Source organism: Giraffa tippelskirchi, chromosome 5, assembly GCF_054371585.1.
Source record: "Giraffa tippelskirchi isolate mGirTip1 chromosome 5, T2T-mGirTip1v1.2.pri, whole genome shotgun sequence".
Taxonomy (NCBI): domain Eukaryota; kingdom Metazoa; phylum Chordata; class Mammalia; order Artiodactyla; family Giraffidae; genus Giraffa; species Giraffa tippelskirchi.
The window spans coordinates 36,270,737-36,295,388 of NC_137279.1; the positions used below are offsets into that span (position 1 = coordinate 36,270,737).

The 24,652-nt window shown below is 43.8% G+C and overlaps 1 protein-coding gene and 1 pseudogene across 1 annotated transcript in view; one reads left to right on the forward strand and one right to left on the reverse strand.

Moving 5' to 3' along the window:
- PEX14 (peroxisomal biogenesis factor 14) overlaps positions 1 to 24,652 on the forward strand; it is a 145,830-nt gene that overhangs the window by 2,368 nt on the left and 118,810 nt on the right. Inside the window, exon 2 of the mRNA XM_081489416.1 lies at positions 13,938 to 13,985. Coding sequence (XP_081345542.1) covers positions 13,938 to 13,985 — 48 coding nt within the window. The remainder of the gene's footprint in view (positions 1 to 13,937; positions 13,986 to 24,652) is intronic.
- On the reverse strand, positions 454 to 11,153 carry LOC145507419 (large ribosomal subunit protein eL32 pseudogene; annotated as a pseudogene).

Sequence of the window (24,652 nt, forward strand, 5' to 3'; positions counted from 1 at the left end):
GGGAGTATGAGTTTTCATATGTTGACCAGAAGTTCACTAAAGTTTTATTTGCTCTGAAGTAATCACCTTAAAATTTAAAGGAATACCCTACCTAGTGATTATCCTTGCTGTCCTTTGTAACATAGATTTCACTGATACACTTACTTTTTCATAAGGGTATAGTTGTTCTAGTCTGTCTTCAAAACAGTCTGTTGGAATTGCATTTATTGCTTCGTACTATTGTTGTATTTACTCTCCATTACTCTGTTTTGCAAGGCTGATCTCTTATCAAAGTCCCTTTTAGTCTGTACATGTTATAGCCCATAGGAACAGGAAATGTTATCCCTATTTCTGTACTTTCCCACCAGCTTTTCTGTCTTTAGTGAAGAGAAGAGGTATGGTTCAATCTGACGGTTTAATGGTTGTTGAGTATTGAGAATTATTACGGAATGTAGGTTTCAGATCTGTTCACGTTCACTGGATGTAGTCGATTTTGAACTGAAAAAACACAGAAGCAGGGAAGGAAGAAGAGTACAGCAAAGATGTTATGGAGAGGAAGACTTGTTTTCCTGATTGACTTTGGTTTGAACTCTAGCACTCACTCACTCACTCTTGGACTTACCACTGCACCTCTCTGAGCCTCAGTTTTCTTCTCTGTAAAATGGGAGTAATAATAATTAACCTAGAAGGTTGCTTTGAGGGTTGACTGAAGTTAACAGATGTTAAGAGTATGTGGTGCATTTTAAGTACTCATGTTGTGAATGTTAATTTCCTTCTCCAGGTCTCTGCATGCAGTTTTGGAAGATACTGAACTCTTGAATAACAAGTTCAAACAACATATTTTGTCCCTCACTATTTTGAAAAGTTTTCAACCTATAGAAAAGTTGAAAGAATAATCCAGAGAATTTCTCTAAAACTCTCATAAAAGCTTACAAGATGCATTGTTTACCTTTTGCTGAATTTGCTCTATTTCAGTCTGTTTATATTTTTCTTTTCTTTGGCAAGGATTTGATAGTTACAGACATGTATTTCGTTCTAGAATACTTCACCTTGTCTTTCGTAAGAGTAAGGTTCTTCTTCTACATAACCATAATACCACTATCAGCACAAGAAGTTTGGTATTGTTAAAATATTATTTATTAGTACAGAGCACATTCAAATGTTTCCAATAAAAAACAAATTTAGGATCCAATGAAGAAATAAGGAGTGCATTGATTTGCCTCTTTAGTATAATTTAGGTTGATTTCCCTAGCCTTTAAAATTTTTTAAAAACTTTTTATTGGTGTTTAACATACACCCAGGAAGTCCACTAATTATGTGTACAGTTTGGTGAATGTTCACAGAGCGAACACAGTCTTGTGTAACCAGTACTCAGATCAAGCAATCAAACATAACCGGGACCTCAGAAACCTCTCTGGCGTCCCTCCTATTACTGTCCAGTCCCCAAAACGTTGCCCCATCCTGACTTAACCGTATGTTAATAGCTTTTTGACTGACTGAGTCTTTGTGGCCAAAGCTTTACCATGGATTTCAAATAGATGTCTTGTGGTCAGTTTTGACAAATGTATATATACCTGTTTAACCACCACCACAGTCAAGATCAAAACAATTCCAGTATTCCCAAGTGTTCCCTTACTCTGCTTCCCCAGAAAATCCTAGCCTTTGGCCTCAGGAAATCTGAGCTGCTTTTTTACCACTAATAGATGGTATATGTCTCTCCTAGAATTATATATGAATGTATTCATAATGTATATAATCTTTTATGTCTCACTTCTTTTGCTCAGAATAGTGTTTGGGAAATTTTATATTGTTGTACATATGGCTTAGCAGTGAAGAGTCTGCCTTCAATGCAGGAGATGTGGATTTGATCCCTGGGTCAGGAAGATCCCTTGGAGGAGGAAGTGGCAGCCCACTCCGGTATTCTTCCCTGGGAAATCCCATGGACAGAGGATCCTTGTGGGCTATATAGTCCATGGGGTTGTAAGAGTTGTACATGACTGACCAACTGAACCACCACCACCACCGTGTATCAGTAATTCATTACTTTTTACTAGTGTGTAGTATTCCATTGTATAGGTAAATCGGCAGCTCAGTTGATCTGTTCACCACTTAATGGACATTTGGTGTATATTAATTGCCTGTTGTCTAACAATGTTATTACAAATTTAGCAGCTTCATGCAGCACACATTAATTGTCTTGCAGTGTCTGTGGGTCAGGAGTCAGGACACAGTTTAGCTGTGTCTCACAAGGCAGCAGTCAAGCTGTCTGTCAGGGCTGTGATCTCATCTGAGTCTTGACTGGGGAAGGATTTGCTTCCGAGCTCATGTGGTTGTTGACAGCATTTGGCTCCTTGTGGACTGAGGACCCCATTTTGTTACCATCTGTCGGCCAGAGGCCACCCTCAGTTTCTTGCCACATGAGTCTTCCCTGGATGGCCACTTGTTTCCTCAGAGGTGAGTGGACATTACGGTCTTGCTGCTGCTGCTGCTAAGTCGCTTCAGTCGTGTCCGACTCTGTGCGACCCCATAGACGGCAGCCCACCAGGCTCCGCCGTCCCTAGGATTCTCCAGGCAAGAATACTGGAGTGGGTTGCCATTTCCTTCTCCAGTGCATGAAAGGGAAAAGTGAAAGTGAAGTCGCTGAGTCGTGTCCGATTCTTAGCGACCCCATGGACTGTAGACTACCAGGCTCCTCCGTCCATGGGATTTTCCAGGCAAGAGTATTACGGTCTAACGTAATGTAATCACGTACGTGTAATTACATGTGTTCTGTCACCATACTATATCGGCCAGAAACCTGTCACAGTTCCTGCCCACACTCAAAAGGGCCAACACAAGGGCATGAATACCAGGAGATGGGGATCATGGGAGCCATCTCGGAGTCTCTTCCCCACATAGTTGGTTCTAGTTTGGGGCTACTATAAATATTCATGTGTGTTTGTGGAAACATAAGTTTTCATTTTTCTTGGTAAATACCTCCAAGTGTAATTGCTGGGTCACATGATAAATGTATGTTGAGCTCTGTAATAGATTGTGTTCTTGTTTTGCAAAGTTGTTGTCCTTGTTGTTGTTTAGTCACTAAGTCATGTCTGACTCTTTGCGACCCCATAGACTGCTGCATACCGGGCTTCTCTAACTTCCACGGTTGCCCAGAGTTTGCTGAGATTCATGTCCGTTGAGTTGGTGATACTATCTAACCATCTCATTCTCTGCTGCTTCCCTTCCGCTTTTGCCTTCAGTCTTTCCCAGCATCAGGGTCTTTTCCAGTGAGTTGGCTCTTCACATCAGATGGCCAGAATATTGGAGCTTTGGCAAAGTTATACTGTTTTTCATTCCACTAACACAAGCCAACTTTTTCACTCTCCTCTTTCACCTTCATCAAGAGGCTCTTTAGTTCTTCTTCACTTTCTGCCATAAGGGTGGTGTCATCCGCATATCTGAGGTTATTGATATTTCTGCCGGCAATCTTGATTCCAGCTTGTGTTTCTTCCAGCCCAGCGTTTCTCATGATGTACTCTGCATGTAAGTTAAATAAGCAGGATGGCAATATACAGCCTTGACGTACTCCTTTCCCTATTTGGAACCAGTCTGTTGTTCCATGTCCAGTTCTAACTGTTGCTTCCTGACCTGCATACAGGTTTCTCAAGAGACAGGTCAGATGGTCTGGTATTCCCATCTCTTTCAGAATTTTCCACAGTTTATTGTGATCCACACAGTCAAAGGCTTTGGCATAGTCAATAAAGCAGAAATAGATGTTTTTCTGGAACTCTCTTGCTTTTTTGATGATCCAGCGGATATTGGCAATTTGATCTCTGGTTCCTCTGCCTTTTCTAAAACCAGCTTGAACATCTGGAAGTTCACGGTTCACGTATTGCTGAAGCCTGGCTTGGAGAATTTTGAGCATTACTTGACTAGCATGTGAGATGAGTGCAATTGTGCGGTAGTTTGAGCATTCTTTGGCATTGCCTTTCTTTGGGATTGGAACGAAAACTGACCTTTTCCAGTCCTGTGGCCACTGCTGAGTTTTCCAAATTTGCTGGCATATCGAGTGCAGAACTTTCACAGCATCACCTTTGAGGATTTGAAATAGTTCAACTGGAATTCCATCACCTCCTCTCGCTTTGTTTGTAGTGATGCTTTCTAAGGCCCACTTGGCTTCACATTCCAGGATGTCTGGCTCTAGGTGAGTGATCACACCATTGTGATTGTCTGGGTCGTGAAGATCCTTTTTGTACAGTTCTTCTGTGTATTCTTGCCACCTCTTCTTAATATCTTCTGCTTCTGTTAGGTCCATACCATTTTTGTCCTTTATCGAGCCTATCTTTGCATGAAATGTTCCTTTGGTATTGAAAAAGTTGGCTTAAAGCTCAACGTTCAGAAAACTAAGATCATGGCATCTGGTCCCATCACTTAATGGGAAGTGGATGGGGAAACAGTGGAAACAGTGTCAGACTTTATTTTTTGGGCTCCAGAATCACTGCTGATGGTGACTGCAGCCATGAAATTAAAAGACGCTTACTCCTTGGAAGGAAGGTTATGGCCAACCTAGATAGCATATTTAAAAGCAGAGACATTACTTTGCCAACAAAAGTCCGTCTAGTCAAGGCTATGGTTTTTCCAGTGGTCATGTATGGATGTGAGAGTTGGACGGTGAAGAAAGCTGAGCGCCGAAGAACTGATGCTTTTGAACTGTGGTGTTGGAGAAGACTCTTGAGAGTCCCTTGGACTGCAAGGAGATCCAATCAATCCATCCTAAAAGAGATCAGTTCTGGATGTTCATTGGAAGATCTGATGTTGAAGCTGAAACTCCAATACTTGGGCCACCTCATGCGAAGGGTTGACTCATTGGAAAAGACCCTAATGCTGGGTAGGATTGGGGGCGGGAGGAGAAGGGGACGACAGAGGATGAGATGGTTGGATGGCATCACCGACTTGATGGACATGGGTTTGGGTGGACTCCGGGAGTTGGTGATGGACAGAGAGGCCTGGCGTGCTGCAATTCATGGGGTCGCAAAGAGTCGGACACGACTGAGCGACTGAACTGAACTGAACTGAACAATGTATGAACATTCTGATTGCCCCACACCCATACCAACACTTCGTATTGTCTGTCTGTTTTAATTTTTTTTATTTATTTATTTTTTTAATTTTTTTTAAAATTATTTATTTATTTGACTGCACCAGGTATTCATTGAAGCATATGGGATCTAGTTCCCTGACCAGGGATTGAACCCAGGGCCCCTGCATTGGGAGCACAGAGTCTTAGCCACTGGACCACCAGGGAAGTCCCTGTCTGTTTTAATTTTAGCCGTTGGAGTGTGTAGCTTGAGTGAGTGTGTAGTGGTATTTCGTTGTGGTTTTTCTTTGCATTTCTGTCATGAAAAATAACATTAAGCATCTCTTTTCATATGTATATTGGTAAAGGCTGAGGTTAATGTTTTTCCCCATATGAATATCAGTTGTTCCAGCATCATTTGTTGATTTTGCCATCTTTGTAAAAAAAAATTGAAAAATAGTATATAATAGAACTGTCTTCTGTTCCATTCATCTGTTACCTATATGTTTCTCCTAGTGTAAATGAAGTATAGTTGACTCTTGTATAACATGAGTTTGAACTGCATTGGTCCACTTATACTTGGATTTCTTTTTCAATAAATACACAGTACAGTATATAATATACTACACAGTTTGTGGTTAGTTGAATCCATAGATATAGAGGGCTAACTGATACTGATTTATAGTTTGTGTGTGTGTGTAAGAGAGAGAGAAATGTGTATCTAACTGTCAAGGTAATACTGGCCTATCAGAATGAGTTGGGAATTTTTATCTTTTTTTTTTTTTTTGGCTGTGCCATGCAGCTTGCAGGACCTTAGTTTCTAGACAAGGGATTGAACCTGGGCCGCAGTAGTTGAAGCCCAGAATCCTAACCACTAGGCCACCAGGGAGCTCCCTCACCTTTCTTTTCTCCTTTCTGAAATAGTCTGTGTAAGACTGCTATTCCTGGGCACTTCCGTGGCAGTCCAGTGGTTAAGACTCCATGCTTTCTGCTTTTTTTCTAGGGTCAGCTTTGACATAATGTGTCTCAAGGAATTTGCTGTCATTTCAGTTGTCAAATACGTTTTTAAGGTGTTCCATAATATTCTTTTTTTTTTTTTAAGGTTTCTTTTTTCCCCATTGTGGACCATTTCTATAGTCTTTATTGAATTTGTTGTATTATTTCTGTGTTATGTTTTGGTTTTTTGGCCGTGAGATCTTAGCTCCCTGACCAGGAATCCAACCTGTATTCCTTGCATTGGAAGGTGAAGTCTTAACTAGCGGACTGCCAGGCAAGTCCCTCCATTATCTTTTATTTAAAAAGAAGTTAATTATTTATTTTGTTTTTGGCTGCTCTGCGTCTTTGTTGCTTTGTGCAGGCTTTCTCTATTTGCGGCGAGTGGGGTCTACTCCTTGTGGTTTTGGGGCTTTTTGTGGTGGCTTCTCTTGTTGTGGAGCATGGGCTGTAGGCACACAGGATCAGTAGTTGTGGCCCTCCCTTATCTTTTAGATGTCTATAAAATATGCAGAGATTTCCCCCTTTTCATTCCTAATATTGGAAATTAATGTCTTTTTTTTAATTGATCAATCTGGCTACAGATTTATCAGTCTTAGTATTCCTCAGAAAAATGGTTTTTACTTTATTGATTTTCCTCTGTTGTTTTTAAGTTTTAAACTTTATTTCTTTCTGTTTACCTTGGGTTTCACTTGTTCTTTCTCTAGCTTCTTTTCTAAAGTCACTAACTAAAACTGTAAACTTCCTTCTAAGCACAGCTTTAGTTGTATTCCACAAATTTAGATGTGTTGTGTTTTCATTTTCATTCAGTTCACTTCAGTCACTCAGTCGTGTCTGACTCTTTGTGACCCAATCGACTGCAGTGTGCCAGGCTTCCCTCTCTATCACCAACTCCCGGAGCTTGCTCAAACTCACGTGTGTCATGTTGGTGATACCATTCAGCTATCTCATTCTCTGTCGTCCCCTTCTCCTCCTGCCTTCAATCTTTCCCATTATCAGGGTCTTTTCCAGTGAGTCAGTTCTTCACATCAGGTGGTCACAGTATTGGAGCTTCAGCTTCAGTCCTTCCAGTTAATATTCAGAACTGATTTCCTTTAGGATTGACTGGTTTGATCTTGCAGTCCAACGGGCTCTCAAGAGTCGTCTCCAACATCACAGTTCAAAAGCATCAGTTCTTCCATGCTTAGCTTTCTTTACGATCCAACTCTCACATCCACATACGATTACTGGAAAATCCACAGCTTTGACTATACAGACCTTTGTCGGCGAAGTTATGTCTCCACTTTTTAATATGCTGTCAGTTCAGCATATTTTTTCTGTGATTATTTTGTCTTCTTAATGCCTTTATTTTGAAAAGGTCCTTGTTTATCATTGGTAATATCTGTTAGTTTGAAGTTGTCTGAGATTAATATTGCCAGTACAGCTTTCTTATGATTAGTGTTTGCATGGTCTATCATTTTCCATCCTTTGGCTTTTGAGCTGTGTGTGTCATTTTGTTTAAAATGGGCTTCTTATGGGCAGTCTAGAGCTCAGTCTTGGGTTTTCTCACCACCCTGTCTGACAGTCTGTGCCTTTTAATAGGAGTGTTTCATTTGTACTCAAGGTAAATATGAATGTGGTTGGGTTTAAGTCTACCATCTTGCAATTTTTTTTTCATGTTCTTTATTTTCTCTTTTTTTGTCTTCTGTTGGATTGAATTATTGTTTCGATTTCATTTTATCTCTACTGTTGATTTGGCTGTACCTCTACCAGTTTTTTTTTTTTTTTTTTTACTAATTAATGATTTCTCTAAGGTTTACAATATGTTACTTTAAGTTACCACAGCCTATTTTCAAATGATATACTATTAAATAATTCACATATAGTATAAGAACCTAACAGAAATATGCTTCTGTTTTTCCTTTTATCCGTTATACTATGTGTCATAGATTTTACTACTACATATGACATAAACCTCACAGTACATTTAAATTATGTTTTAAAAATAAAAATATTTTGTATTTTTGCTAACATGTTGACCATTTCTAACGTTCTTCTTTCATATAGATTAAGTTTCCATCCAGTATTGTTTTTCTTCTGCTTAAATAATTTCTTTTACCATTTCTTGTGTTACAAATATACTGTTGATGACCACTGCCTCTTTTTCCTTTTGAAAAAGCCTTTAATTTGTATTCATTTTTGAAAGAATTTAATTAGATATAGAATTTCAGGTTGACAGTGGTGTTGTGTCCTGCCCTCTGTGGGCATTTTAAAGATTTTTTTTGAAATGCCAGATGGCCAAGTTTTTGTGGTTTTATTAACACAAACGGAGTGTGCACATGAGCTGTCTGTTCATCTTCTTTGCTGGGCAGCCTGGCATAGGATTGGTGATTCTGAGGGCCGGCAAGATTGCACTTTCCACACTGGCTTTGAGTTCGTGGAGGAGACATTGTGAGTAGTGACCTAAGCACAGAAAGGTTGTTGCACGTCAGCAGCACTTCAGGCTCTTTGAAGTTGTGGACTAGGAACTTCCAGGAGCCGTTGGGCAGTATGAACTTTTTGTTCTTGTTGCTCCCGTAACCAGTGTTGGGCACTCATATCTGGCCCTTGAGTTTCTTGACCACCCTGTTGTCAGTGCCTCTGGGTTTCCATCAGTTCCACTTAATTTTGACATATCAGTCTGGCTGGTGTGGGTTCAACTTCTTGGTCCTCTTTTTGACGAGCCTCATGAAGGGTCTGAAGGTGGCCCTGATGGCTGTCACCTCTGTAAAGGGGGCAGTGCTGAGGAAGAGCCAAAGATACTATCTCATTGTATTTTTTTTTTGGCCTGCACATTTATTGATCAGAAGTCTGAAGTCATTTTTAATCTTGATTAGTATCTGTAGGTAATGTTTCTCTTTTTTTTCTGGCTGCTTATATTTTTCCATTTTCATATATTTTTAAAATTTGGTTATGGTGTACTTTAGTATACTTCTGTGTTCTGCTTGGGGTTTGCTGAGCTTCTTGGATCTGTGAGTTTCTAGTTTTCATCAAACTTAGAAACTTTTCAGTCGTTATTCAGATATTTTTCTCTTTGAGGTCCCCCACCATCCTTCATTTTAATCAGTTTCTGCTGCAGTGTTTTCAAGTGTGCTTACTTTTTTTTCCTGCAGTATCTAATCTACTATCGTTACCATTCAGTGAAATTTCTATTTCAGATATGTTTTTTCATCTCTAGAAGTCCTACTTTCTTCTTATACCTCACATTTCTGTCCTTACTGTGACCATGTTTTCCTTTAAGTTCTTTTTTAAAAGAAAATATTTTATTTAATTTATTTGGCTGTGTTGGGTCTTGGTTGTTGCACATGGGATCTTTAGTTGTGGCGTGCAAACTCTTAGTTGTGGCATGTGGGGTCTGGTTCCCTGACGAGGGATTGAACCTGAGCCCTCTGGACTGGGAGCATGGTGTCTTAGCCACTAGACCCCCATGAAAGTTCTCTTTTTAAAATTTATTGAGGTTTTTTACTTGACATACAGCATTATATTAATTTCAGGTGTACAGCATGATTTGATATTTGTATTTTTTAATTGAGCTAAATTCTTGAATAAAGCTGGACTGGTGAGACTCATGGATCTGTGTGGACTTGGTTCAGCTTCTGACAAGCAGTTTGGCTGCTCAGACCTTACCCCTCTTTCAAAACCATGTCTGAGCTGCGTGTTAAAGATGGGAGTCTATCCTCCTCCTCGTCATAAGGAAGTGGACTTGTTAGGATTCTTCCAGGGGTCCGATTGGTGTTTTGAATGGAGCAGTCCTTCATTGTGTCCATTGTAGGACATTTAGCCCCCCAAACCCCTGCCTTCTAAATGCCTGTGGGGCTCTCTGGTTACTGTGACAGCCAGAAGCACCTCCACACACTTTTAAATGCCTGTCTGGGGGTGATTCCACCCCAAAGTTGAGATCCATTGGGTCATGACATTGTTTTGAAACTGGCCAGGTTTGTATTTTGTTGGTGAAATGCTCCAGGGAAAGCCACTGCCATTGTCCTTTGCCTGCTTCATTTTGGCCTGTGTATATGAAGTGGTTCCTTTGTTTTAATTTTTTAACTAAAAAATTAATTAAGTACATATTAATTGAGTATCAATACCAGTGACATTCTAAGTGCTGAAGATCAACTTTCACCAAGGTGGTACAGTGCCTGCCTTCAAGGAACTGAAAACTAGCAGGGACAGACATTAATAAGCAAGTTATATAATGAAGAATTTCAGATGGTATCATCAAGGAAATCAACATGCAGAGTAGTAAGGATGAATGATGCCTGTCCTGGTCATCAAGAAATAGTTTTCTCAACAACACAGGTATCAGCATGAGCTAGAGAATCTGGAAAATAATCGTATTAGGCAATTCTCAGATTGGTAAGAAGTCATCTGTGAGGTCACTGTAAGGTCTGATTCACCTCATACAGAGCAGTGAGTTGGAATACGATGTGGGGAAATGCTTGCTCCTTTCTTAGCAGCCCCCGAGAATGGGCTTGGAGGTCAGGCTTTGGTGTGCTAAGACCCTAGAAGGCTCTGTGAAGCCAAAGTTTGAGGAATTCAGAGAGTGTTGCTATTTAAGCTCCTTGGTGGGGCTATGCTTCTTACACACTTTGAATATCCCAGAAAGACTGTAAGGAGCGAGCTTCAGTGGTGGGTCCCCAAGGAAGAGGAGACTGTTGGGATGAGAAAGGAGCTCCTTTTTAAATTTTTTAATACTCAGTTTTTTAAAACAGAGTATATTTACATGGCTCACATAAAAAGGTACAAAAGGATGTATGATGAAACAGACTTCTTTGGTGCTGTGTATGGTTTAAAGTTTTTCCTCTGGCAAATACTAGCTGTTCAGGAGATGAACTAATTTAAAGGGAAGTTCCTTGGAGGTTATGATTCAAAGTGATTAGTTGTATCTCAGGAAGCAAGTGTTAGTTTCAATCAGAATGAAGCTTCCTGAATAATAGAGCTGTTTGTGTTAGTTCCATCTAGTCACATAACTTACATTATTATTTATGGGATAGCATTAAGGTTGTTGCTTAATAAAATGTGGTCTAAACAAAACTCGATTATTTTGATTAAGTAGAAGAGCTCCAGTCCTTTTGGTACCCGTCCTTTTAGCTGAGTCATCATAGTTCATAGTTAGTTCAGTCGCTCAGTCGTGTCCGACTCTTGTCGTGTCCGACTCTTCGTGTCCCACTCTTTTCGTGTCCGGCTCTTTGCGACCCCATGAATCATAGCACGCCAGGCCTCCCTGTCCATCACCAACTCCCAGAGTTTACCCAAACCCATGTCCATCGAGTCGGTGATGCCATCCAACCATCTCATCCTCTGTCGTCCCCTTCTCCTCCTGTCCCCAATCCTTCCCAGCATTAGGGTCTTTTCCAATGAGCAGGTTATTTAACCTCCTTTGCCTCAGTTTCCTCATCAGCAATACATACAGAATGAAATGAAGAAGGAGCTAAGTAAATGTTTGCATTTAATATTTACCAGACGGACTGAAGGAAGCCCTCTAGAAGGCAATGAACTTTATATAATCTGTTCAAACCCAATCCATTCTGCTCTTTGTTGCCCATTCATTCATTCGACAAGTATCTATGGAAGGTCTGTGGCTCAGCGGGTGAAGAATTTACCTGCAATGTAGGAGACACAGGAGAAGTGAGTTGGATCCCTGGGTCAGGAAGATCCCCTGGAGGAGGAAATGGCAACCCACTCCAATATTCTTGCCTGGAGAATTCCAGAGGCAGAGGAGCCTGGCGGGCTATAGTCCAAAGGGTTGCAAAAGAGAGTTGGACACGACTAAGCAAACAAGCACATAACCTGTGCCTGATACTGACCTAGGGCCCAGGGATACAGTGATGAGTAGACACGGTTTCTGCCCACTTGGAGTATATAATCCAGTGAGGACACAGACATCAGTCGGATATCACACACTTAAAATTGCAGTTCGGCTTAGTCCTTGAAGGAGAGGTAAACAGTGTGAGTGTATATTCAGGAGATTTGAATATACAGATATTCTCCTGTCAGAGAAGGAATGCTTTCCCAAGAGTGACTTAGCTGGCATCTGAAGGATAAGTTAAGCCGTCAGAGAGAAGGGAAGGAACAGCTGGTGCAAAGGCCCCTTGACGGAGGAAGAAAAGGCGAATGTGTGCGTTGTGGGCAGGGCTGGGGAATGTGGTGCCAGACATGGTATGTAGTCAGAGGAGACGCATGGCCAAACTGACAAGGTTTTTCTGTATTAGAGTCGTTGTTTACTGGGGCAGGTGGTGGATGAGATCAGATTATCGTTTTGAAGTGATAGTCTGCTTGCAGGGTGGAAACTGAATTAGAAGAGAGAGCCAGCATGGATGTGAGTGAACTGATGAGAAGGCTGTGGCAGTAGTCCAGGCAGGGGTTTTTGGAAGCTTGGACCTAAGTGACGTTAGAAGAAATGGAGCAAAGTGGATGGCCTGATTCCATGGATGTTTAGGAAGGCATCTGGGAAGACTTGATATGGTGTTTGCTCTGGCAGATGAGGGGAGGTGCTGCCCAGGGTGGTCTTTTGGATTCTAGTTTGTGTATTTTGGTGGAAGTTTGACTTTCACCCACACAGGGAAAGCAGAAGAGGTCATGTGTGGCGGAGGGAGAGGATTATGAATCTGCTATGGGATTTGTTAAGCCCAGGAGAAGGCAAGAAGTTGTAGAACTCAAGAGAGGTGTGGACTGGAGCCCTAAATACATCAGCTTGTGGATGCCTGGAGCTTTAGGAGGGAGGGAAAGCATGCTCAGGTTTCTAGTTACTTTCCATACTTTCTAATTTTATGCTGCTCACCTTCTTGTCCTGAGGAAGAAGGGGCTCTTGAGAAGGACCTTGGATGAGGTGAGGTGGTAGGGTCCTTCCAGCAGAGTCCTTGCTTCCCTGTGTGGGAGCAGCTGGGCATGAGGAATCTTTGGGGACCCTCTGTGGACTGGACTCTTTCCTCTCTCCACTTCCATCCTTTTCCCCAGAAGGCTTAGCACTTGCCATCTGAACCAGCTGGGAGGAGTTTGGAGGCTGGCTCCACAGATTAGCTCATTTGTCTGGATATTATCTGTGGATAATTGGGAATTGGTTTGAACATCAGTAACAGTAAACTAATCATGACTCTCTCAAGCTGCTTGTCTTCTTCCTTTGGAGATTTGTAGATTTCCTCCTAGGCTGTCTGCCTCTGTCTCTGTCTCTCCCTTTCTCTGAACTGTGGCCATGTCAGCTAAGGGTTGAAGGTAAATTTGAGGGTGAGGGGAGAGATCCAGAGAAAGAAACAGACTAGGACCAGGCGAGTAGGCCACATGCTCTCATTGGTCTGTTTATCTGTCACTTGTCACTAGCTTATTTTCAAAAACCCGACTTTCTTTTCTGCTGGGAATTGGTATCCTGAGGACAGGTGGTAATAGGAACCAGTGTTCATAGTTTACTGTTGCCCTGGCTCCAAATAGATGCTAAGTGTAGGCAACTGGGGCCCCCTTGTGGCTGGATCTGGTTCTCCACTTTTGCTCTGCTTGCTGGTCAACATGGAGAGGGGCCGTGGGCAGAGATGGCAAAATGAAAGTTTGGCTCTCACCTAACACCTTTTGTGGACTTTGCTATTGCTGTGAGTTTCATGATGGTCCCCAGCCACTGCTGCTCAGCTGCTTGGGCCTTCTGAAGCCAAATGCAGCCTTCTTGAGGTGTTGTGACTGTGAACCTGAACCCGGAAGCCCTCTCTCCATGTTCTCTAGGAAATTTGGGCTCCTTGGGCTACTTCTTACAAGGAACCCACCACAGACCTTTCCGCCGTATGGAAACTGGGGAGAAGTGCCAGAGGTAGTTGTTTGTGTGTGTCGCTCTGGAATGGCACGCCTTTGGTTTTTTGATGTCCATTGGGTGGCACTGCAATCTTACTTTTGTTTTTATTTTTCTTTTCAGCCAAGCTCTGCTCCAGGAAGTGAAAATGTGGTGCCTCGAGAGCCGCTGGTAAGAACCCACGATATATAGTATGAGTCTCTATTAATTAAAATACATAGTATGATTCTCTATTAATTAAAACACTGAGTTTAAAGAAGCCTGATGATCCTATAATCGTGCATCAGTAGTGCCCCCGAATATAGGATTGGAGGTGTTCTGTGGAAACCAAGCCCATCAGCGACCTCTCGCTTCTGACTGCTTTTCAGGCATGCAGAGGTTAGCGAGATTCCCTCTTAGTAAAGCCTGGTCTTTTCTGGAATGAAAAGCATCCACCCCTGGTCTGGTGATGCACCATTTTATTTATTGTTAATCAGTGGGACACCCGAAACCTATGGAGACTAAGCTGAAGCGAGGTTGCTGGACCTGACCAAGAAGCCGAGCTGCTTGATTGTCTGAAATAGCCATTCTGTTCCTTAGAGTGAGGGCACTTCAAGTGGCCTTTGAAGAACAGATGAGAGTTCTGTTTCTGCCTGGCCTGTAATTAGGTTTGTGATGCTCACTACCAACATTCTCTGCTTACACAATTGATAGGGAAGGGGCCTACTAAGTACTGAAGCTAATTTTCTTTACACAGTGCATTTGCCTTGGTGGTCTTAGCCCTAGTGCCTGCCCCATTTTCATTCTGTTTTGCATTTCAAGGCCTGCTGCAAATCCTCTTGGCTGACTATTAAGCCCTGTTCTGTACTGGAAATTCCCTGGCAGTCCAGTAGTTAAGACTCTGCACTCTTATTGCTGGAGCCTGGGTTCAATCCCTGGTTGGGGAACGAAGATTCCACAGACTGTGTGTCACAGCCAAAAAAAAAGACTTGTTCTCAAGATAAGTTTTACAGAGGGGCCAGCTTTATGTTTAACTTTGCAGAGCTTTTTCTGTCCTTGAATAGTGATAGCAAGCTTAAGGATATACCGCCAAGCTTTTGTTTCAGCAGGGCCTGTAGTTTTACCCGTTTTCCTTCCCTCTCGTTCTGGAGGTAGTGGGAGGAGGTGACGTGAGGCCCTTAGCTGGTAGGAACAAGTCTGAATTCCGTTCTGTGCTAAGACTTTCCAAGGCAGGAGGTGAGTTGGATCTGGCTGAGCTGGAGGAAGGCCCAGGTGATACCAGCCCTGCCGGGACTGGTGGAGGGAGTCACTGTTGTCCTGTATGTCACCTGCTCTTCCCAGGTATGGCTCACTTCCCACCACTCCCCCAGTGGCTTCATTTCTCTCTTCTGGTATTGCGTGTTCTCTTCCTTGTGGTCTTGGTGTGAAAGCCAGAGGAGGCTTTGCTTGGCCAGTCCCTTAGTTGGGAGCTTGTTTCCCATGGGGCCTGCCTCAGTGCCCCTTGGACTAAAGTTGTGGTTGACTTTGGACTAAAGTTCAAATTGAACACTCTAGTCCTCTTCAGTCCTTTATTCCTCAGTCTCTTTTCACATTTTTATCTACTCATTTAACTATTGATCACCAGAAGAGCGAGCGGCTGGACCATCTTTTGGGCATTATACTTTTGGCTGTTCTTTCTAGCACGGAGCCCTGAGCAGTTGGTGGCATCACTGACTTCTGGGTGCTTGGAGCCCCATGGCCCCTTTGCTCTGCTAATGTTTCTGTGCACTGCTCTTTTCCTGCTGCACTCGGCATCTGCATGTTGGTTGCTTATATTTTTATTTCTTTCTTTTCTGGGAGGCCCTGAGCAGCCTTCAAACCCTAGTAGCCGGCGATTGTCCAGAGTTCAGACTCATTCTCTCCAGGCCAACTCCACAATTACCTTATATTTAATTAATATTTTTTCCCCTCTTTACGTACTTGCTGCATAATTGCTCAGAGGAAAGAAAACACATAGCAGCAATTTATATATATATAAAAAAACAATAATTAAAAAAAAAACCCGAAATAAACTCCCATCTCATTTGGGTTGATCCTATGAGTTGGGTAATTAGGGCCCTATTAAAAGGTAGACCTTTCCTCCTTCCCCCTTTTTTTTTTATTAATTTTTTTATATTAAACTCCCACAGTCTCTCAGTCATGCCCTTATTGCTTTTGGCCAACCATTTGCAGCAGCCTGATTAAATGAGGGCACCAGCCGAGTTGTACACTCTTGTGTGAGCTACTTCTGCCTCTTGGGAGAGGCAGCAGGAGGGTGCCAGGCAGAGAAGCCGCCGAGGGCTAGCGGCGGCTTGTGTGGCTGGTCGGGGACAGGACGAGCTGCTGTGAACTGGCAGCAGGCTAGAGAGAGTCGCAGGGTGCCAGAGAGGTGATGGGGCACCCACCCACAGAAAGCCCCCTAGCACTCAGCCCGAGGGCCTATCTACACCCTCACCCCCACCCCCCAGGGAGGTTCCTCAGGCTGTATGTGTTAGCTGTCTCCTGGGTGCTCAGGAGGAAGAGACAATTGAAGAATAAAGCTAAGCCTTCTTCCTAAGTAATTTATGTATCTTATTTGGGGAAGAAAATGCATTTGTTACATGCAAGACAATTAGCAAATGGCACAAGGTTGTATATAATTTTAGCAAACAGTACAAAATTGTATATAATTTGGTGCAGAATTGCCTGGCTGGGAGTATAAGAGAGCCTTCATTATTCAGAGAAGGAAGAGTTCTCTGGTGGGTGGGGGGTTGGGTGAGGGGTGGGGAGGGTTGGGGTGGGGTAGGGTGGGTGGGTACTTAGTGATGGTTTTTGTGAAACTCGAGGCCAGGGCTGGAGGAATAGGGTAGTCCAGTGTTGGAGGGAACACCGCGCTCAGTTATTTTTGGTTTTGTTTTTAACCAAGTGGAGTGCATATTTTCCACAAAATTCCTAAATGGAAGATGCCTGTTCTCTATACTAAAAAGGCTAAGCTTGGGATGCTGAAGGCAAGTAATCATGTTCTTTGTCTTCAGAACTAGATGAGCACTTTGGGGTAATTTTCCCCTTTATTAAAAGAGAGGCTGTCCTGAGGGATCAGCATGGTGCAGGTGACGTCAAGTGGACGTATTCAGGTGTCCGCACTATTGCTTTGCTCTGTTTCTAGGAAAGGAGGACCTGGTTTTCATCTCTGTCCTCTCTGGACCCTAAAAGCTGGCTTGTGATTTTGAGTTGATAATAGGCTCATTCGGGTCTGACTGTTTTGTGATCCTATGGACTGTAGCCCACCAGGCTCCTCTGTCCATGGGATTTCCTAGGCAAGAATACTGGAGTGGGTTGACATTTCCTCCTTCATGGGATCTTCCTGACCCAGGGATTTAACCTGAGTCTCCCGCGTTTCCTGCAGTGGCAAGCAGATTCTTTACCACTGCGCCACCTGGGAAGCCCTGATAGGTGGTCTTGTGGTCTCTAATTGGCACACTTGTGGGTATAGCCATCCCCTCGTCTTGATTCTGGCCATGTAGTGACACTGCACATTACCTTCTCTTGCCCCTTCAGACCTCTTCCCTTCACTAAAGAACCAACCCAGCAGCTCTGGCCATATTAGTGGGGTAATTGCTCTATAATGTCATGATATCCTTGAGGTGGTGATTGGTGAACAGACTCCCCTTGATAAATTCTGTGAACTCCCCGTTGAAATTCTCTGATTGTTAATGACAGAACTCTTTGCCAGAGTTAAAATGGCTGATTACTTTTTCTTTACACTTTTTTCACTGGGCTTTGCCTCCCAGGGCGAGCTCCAGAGTACTGACCTCTAGCTTCTCCCAGACCTGCTCAAAACCTGTAAATTTCCTGCAGACCTGGGTTTTCTCATCACCTGTGTGGGCACATGCTCAAGCCGTCGCAGAGGCTCTGGGCTGGTCCCTGCGCTGCTCTACCAGGATCGAGTGCTCCTGCCTAGTAGATAAATCTTGAAGAATGGCTGGACGATTGTCTGCATAGAGTTCCTCCCTTGCTTTGATACAGAAACAGGGGTTAAGTAATCTTCTTAGAGTCCTTCCAGTCATACAAGTTCAGGGTATTTGAAGCAGCTGTAAATATGGTTTCGTTTACGTCTGCTCACTTTTTTCAGTACAAGTTCCTCAGTGTTCAGCAGTACAGTTGCTTACATACGTTATATAACGCTTATGGATCTGGGCTAAACGAGAATTTCAGCATTTTGCTCTTTGAAACCAACTTATTTCTAATGGGTGAGTCTTCTACCGTCTTCTCTTCTGACCTGTAGGTATAGGTTTTGTTTTTGTTTCTGTCCTTTTCCTGCATCCCTCTACCAAAATAACCTCAGACAACAGCTAATGTACCTTTATAAATGACGATGGTAATTCTACTTTATCACCTTCCCTAGGATTAATGTTTTTTGGTATGCTGAATTCTCTCCTTTTTTTTCAAACCTTACATCCCCATGACTTAATTATTCTATAACTGGAATTTTGCTCCTTTTGATCGTTTTCACCCATTCCCCCCACCCTCCTCTGAGTTCTATTTTTTAATTTTAATTTTTTAGGCTCTACATATCTGAAGTACAGAAGTATCGTGTCTCCTCAAGTTTCTCCCTGAGGCTAAGACAGAGCCTTGCCTGGGGTGGAGGGGTTGGGTGGGTGGTTCATGTGTTTGATCTCCACCCTTCTGGGGGAGCTCTTCTACCTCATACCTGGACACCTAAGATTTTCTCTTTGGTTTTTAAGTCAGTTAACCAGAGGCTGGCAATCAAAAGGCTTTTAAGGGACTTCCCTGGTGGTACAGTAGTTAAGACTCTGTGCTTCTAATACGGGGGGTGCGGGTGGGGGGGAAGGGTTTGATCCCTTGTTGGGGAACTAAGATCCCACATGCCGTGTGATGTGGCCAAAAAGTAAAATCTAAAAAAGGTCATTAATATCTTGATGAATTCAGGGAGCTCCTCTTTAGGAGAAGAGCTGTGGCCAGTCTCCTGTCTCCTGGAAACCTCTCACTCGTACCTCTGGCACAGTCTCCCCTGCATTTGTATCTTTTGTGGTTCAAGTACTTAGGTAAACTTGTTGGCAGGCTCACTGTGGGTAGGTGATTCTCATGTTTTTTTCCCCACCAAAACATTTCTAAAAGACGACATTCACATGCCCAGTGCGTTTCTTTGTGTGTACTCATATGCATAATGTGTGTATGTGTATATGCACGTATAGAACATATAATACACCTATATTTATTTTATAAAGTTGAAAGCACTTGGCAGAATAAAATTGATTTTAACATTGTATTCATGGAAGTATTTTATAAGCATGGAGTAGTGACACTAGCCACTTAGATTTTAGGAAATTGTCATTTATTTTTCCAGGAAAAATAAATAAATATGGCAAATCTAAAGTATTAAGCATTATTATTTGAAGAGTCTGTAATGGTTGATTTCTGTGAGTGTAACAGAGTTGGATTTGCTCAACTGGCTGTGATTTCCATCTGTTTCCCACTCAGGGTCTACTTGGAGGCAGGTGACTGGGGATGATGATGTAGTCGTGTCCGACTCTGTGTGACCCCATAGACGGCAGCCCACCAGGCTCCCCCGTCCCTGGGATTCTCCAGGCAAGAGTAGTGGAGTGGGTTGCCATTGCCTTCTTTGATGATGTTGTAGGGATAACCCTAAATCTGCTCTATTTATTTATTTGTAAAAAGTGAGCCATCTGCCAGTTTTGGTCCTTACTGTACCAAAGGCACAAGGCACCCCTCACAGCTGCTGTAAGAAACTTGGAACCTAAATCAAATGTAAACACCCAGAGGGTGGGGCTTGTGGTACACCCCCGGCGTGTCGTGTGTCCTGACTCCAGATGTGGGGCTGGAGATCCGGGCACTGCAGATTGGAGGAAATGTTGGCTTTCCTCCTCCCCAACTCCCCCAAAACGTTGCTCTTTAACACTGACACCCCTTGTCAGGAGGGAGCCTGAGATTCCTGCCTGTCCTGTGGATTAGGGGAGGAAACTGGTGAGAACTAAATGCTGAAATGGACGAACCTGAGAAAAGCCTCATTCTGTCTCTGGTGGCTTCTCTCTAATCTCTAGGCCACTTACTGATTTTGAAATTACTGCCTCTTCCTGCTCTGTCCTTCCTATTACAGACTGAGGAGGTTTATTGAATAGACCAGGCGGTGCCCTTTAAATTCTTTCCTCCTTCAGGTAAATGAAGAGGTGTGTTTTTTTGTTTTCTTTTTTCAGTTTTAAGGTATCCTTTTACAAATAATTATTGGATGAAGCGAAACTCTTAGGAGTAATAATTAGAGAAATGGAATTTGAAATCATTCAGCTTTGTTTATATTTTGGGTTCCTGCTTTTGTGGTGATGCTTTATATTTGCTGTAGTTCCGGTAATCAGAGGCCCAACTTTTGGATAACTGAGCAGTGTCCTCCTTCTGGAGATGTGGAAACTGGCAAGCTGAGTGCCCAACTGCCTTTTTTCAGAGCCACAGTGATCAGGGAATTGGGTTTTTAATCTTGTCACTGGCCTCATTCTTTGAAAAACTGAAAATCACTCAGTCGTGTCCGACTCTTTGTGACCCCATGTACTCTAGCCCGCCAGGCGCTTCTGTCCATGGAATTCTCCAGGCCAGAATACTGGAGTGGGTAGCTGTTCCCTTCTCCAAGGGATCTTCCCAATCCAGGTATTGAACCCAGGTCTCCTGCATGGCAGGTGGATTCTTCACCATCTGAGCCACCAGGGAAGCCTCCCTTTCCTCTTGGAAACATGGTCTCAGAAGTTCCTACCCAGGCATCGCTGGGCATGGGGTGTTTAGAGCTCTTATTTGGGCAAAGTGACCTTCTGAAAATGTTTTTTTGTTTAAAATAAGTCGGTATCTTATTTAGTTATTTTTGGCTGCACTGGGTCTTTGTTGCTGCACACAGGCTTTCTGTAGTTGTGGCGAGCGGTGGCTACTCTTTGTTGTGATGCATGGGCTTCTCATTGCAGTGGCTTCTCTAGTTGTGGCTTGAGGGCTGTAGGACTTGGACTCAGTAACTCTGGCTCATAGGCTTAGATGCCCTGTGGCTGGCATGTGAGATCTTAGTTCCCAAACCAGGTATCGAACCTGTGTCCACTGTATTGGCAGGCAGATTCTTAACCACTGGACCGCCAGGGAAATCCCTTAAAATCATTCATTATCTTATGTGAAAGAATTTTCACACTAAAGCTGATTTTACAGTGTGACTTAAAGGGGGTTATTCTGTATGACAGACTCAGCAAATCCCCCACAAACCTCCAGTTTGTGAGGCACCGGATATCATGCTTTGGGCAGCCGTGTGCCCTGCGCTCTCCAGGATAATTTCAATTTAAAATACTCTAGCCCCTTGTCAAACCATGCAGACCAATTTGGGTTTGAAGAATCCGCTCTCGTAGTTAACCCCACTCTGCGCTGAGAAGCTGCGGGAAGATAAAGTGGTGCTCGGGAGAAGGACGCGCTCGCAGCCCTCCCTCCTTCCCTCCCAGCTCTCCTTTCTTTTATGGTTTGTAGTTATAACCAAGATTTATGCCTGTTGCTCCACAAATCTTCTCCCTGCCATTATGAGTTTGTCTGCGCAGTCTAGAGATGGGCCGACGCTGAGTGATGCTTGAGGTAAATCTGCGAGGGGCACTCCCTGACACCGAGTCAGCCAGGAGCCGACTCCTGGACCCCGAGGATGGGGTGTCCCGATAGATCGCCCCGTCGGGAAGAAGACGTGCTGCCACCTTTGTGACCTCTTGCCTTTGGTGACCTTGGTGGCACTGCTCTCCTGCTTGTGTTCACAGAGTCTGCGGGGTGGTACCAAGAGGCCTTTCTCTGTCCACTCTGGTCCAGTTGGGCCACAGCAGAGCATCTCTAGGGGCAAGGCTGCCTTCCAGCTTGGAGGGGAGGAGCTGCTGATAGAATCCAGCACACAGGTTGATGATCATACATGTGTGAGTGCCCAGTCACTAAGTCATGTCTGATTCTTTGTGACCCCATGGACTGTAGCCCTCTAGGCTCCTCTGTCCATGGGATTCTCTAGACAAGAATATTGGAGTGGGTTGCCATTTCCTCCTCCATAGGATCTTCCTGACCCGGGGGTTGAACCCACCTTTCCCGCACTTGTAGATGGATTCTTTACCGCTGGGCCACCTGGGAAGCCCTGATCATACATAGACATGCTTTAGCTTTACAACAGTTTGCTGAAAATGGGTTTACTAGACATCTTTTCCCCCCTTTCCTCATACTTTCTATTTGCTGTATCCTTTTGTGTGTACCTTTGACTCATTTCAAATCTCTTGTGAAATACATATTTTAAGAAAAGTGTCAAGAGCTTGCATTAGACACCGACTAGCCGTCATGGTGCTGGGAAGCTACTCGCCAGGCCTGGGCGCTCTGGGCAGTTGCTGCCTGGTCACACCCACACCCCTTCTGCAGACCAGGAGGGAGTCAGCTTGTCTTCAACCTGTGTGCCAGTTGATTTGTTAGCGAATTTTTTAATTAAATATCCTGTAAACAGGTGAAATATAATGTGAACAGAGGGATAAACAAATATGGTGTGTTTTGTAAATATAGATGTAAAAAGAGGATTCTGTGAAAACTAAGCTGAATGTTTTGTTAAATGCAAATTGCTAAAAAGCTTACTGTCCTTTTAGGTGTGAGTGAGGAAGACCCTAAAAATCTAGAAGCATTCTGTACTTTAAGTTTGCTTTGCTTTAGAAATTGTGAAGGGTGTGTTATGGGTGAAGTTTATGCAAGAAAGACGTCTGGGAACTTCAGTCTGTGGGCCCACGCTCAAAGAAAAGCTCTTGGCTTCACATCAAAAGATTAGCAAATGACTGTACATTTGTTTATAGGTTTTAAGTTCATGTGAAATGTTGAAGGTATGTAGATAGACTCCATTTTTAATGATTCCCTGCTTTAACCGATTTTTCGATTAACTAACCCATTACTAGCTCTGATCACCGAGGCCGGAAGGACTTCTGCTCTGTGATGTGCTGGCCTCTGTGCTGGTTTCTTTGTTTTCATTATCTTGTTTCATCCTAACAAACTGGTGAAGATCCCTCTTCCTCCGGGTACAGCGAGGAAAACAAGCCCAGGTTCCCCTGGCTAGTCAGCAGCAGGACTGGGGTGTAAACCCCAAGGTCTCGAGCAGGCTGGGGGAGCAGGTGGACGGCGTGCCCACCTCGCGGGGCACAGAGGGGTGGAAGACTTTGGCTTTAGGCTGTTTTAGACTTAATTTTTTTTAGGCTTTGGCTTGTTCACGTGCTGCCTGGTGAGTCTGTGCTTCTCTGAAGCCGCTGCCTTCATGCACTGTCGCTGGTTGGAGTCTTTTGTGCACACCTTAGCTGTTGAAAAGGCACCTATTAATTTATCACAGGTGATGTGGGCCTCCTTGTGCTTGGAGGAGGCGTCTGCACCCATGTACCTCACTAATGACGGGTTACAGGATGGAGGCGAGATAATAGGATCTTTTCATCTTCTGTCTGTTGAGCAAGGTGCTGTGTCCCTGGTAGCTTCTAGGGGGCAGCAGCTGCTTGTTGTTCCCTCTCCTGCTGGCAGAGGGGAGGGTCCACAACTGAGTGCTTTGCTTTCCACACCACAGAAGTCAAGAAACTACAGACTTCGAGATCTTCCTCTCTGGCTTTCCCTGCCCCTCAGGTAAATCTTTTATCTGTGTCTCCATCAGCAGTCACAAGTCCTTCACTGTCAGAGTTAAGGCAGCAAAGGTCACTTGCTTTGAAGATAAGAGACTAGAGATGTCTTCAGAGAGTGAAATCTTTTTGTCACATCTTACTTGTTGCCATTGATAACCCACTCCATTACTGTTTGGATGTTTTGAAACTTCCCCCGTGAACACGAGCCTTTATTCTGTTGGGAACACTGCTCTCATGTGGTTGATTATCTGTTCTTCCTGTCAGCACGTCCCTTCACTTCCTCCAGTCCCCCACCCCCACCCCAAGCCGGGCTGACAGAGGTTTCTCTTCCATTCTCAATGACTCATTGCATAAGCACATTAAAGAGGAAACTTCGGATTTGTCAATCCTTTTAGACTTTGGGGCCCACGATCCATATGGCCAACTTGTGCCTTGTTGAAGTGAGTGACTGACTCCCCCATGCAGAAGCCCCAACCCTCAGATCTTCTTCCAGTTGTGTGGCTGAAGCAAGTGACGAAAGGGGGAAGGTTAGGTTGCAGGCAGAACTGGATGGTTGCAGTACACTCGGAGAAGCAAATTGGCCGCACCGGTTCAGCCCTGTGAGGTTTATTTAGGATTAGTTAAGAATTCTCAGTCCTGACTCCACTGTGGAAGGAGCTGGTGACTGCCGCTCTGCCTTCTTGCAGGCTTTCATCTGAGGAATCCTAGGACCCTGGCTCGCTGGGGACTGATAGGAGCTTCCTTGCCAGCTACGAGTGGCTTTCCTCAGAGACACAGCAGGCCTCCTAACCTCACCTCTCTAGCTCACTCTCTGTTGTCTCTCTGAAAAATGGCAGTTAATAGAATCTGCTAATGAGCAGAAGTAACTAGAAATAGCGGCAGATCATTCAGCAGTGAAGTGGTTTATAACTTCTGTTTATCAAATGATTATTATTATCATTATTGTTATTTCTGTTGGATTTTGAGGAATTCAGCCTGGTCTCCAGAGCCGCATCTATAAGACACTTTATTTCTTCCTTTCTCATGTCTAGAAATAACTTTATTCCAGTGAAATCCAGGTCTGTGGTTCCCCTCCGCCCAGCCCCTCCCAGCTGTATTTCTCCTCTGCCTTTCCGCTCAGCTTCCATTACTCAGCGGGCTCAGGCAGGTGGGGTATCCCCGGCTGACCAGACTGGCAGAGCTAATACCGGCTGGAGGCACGCTGCAGTG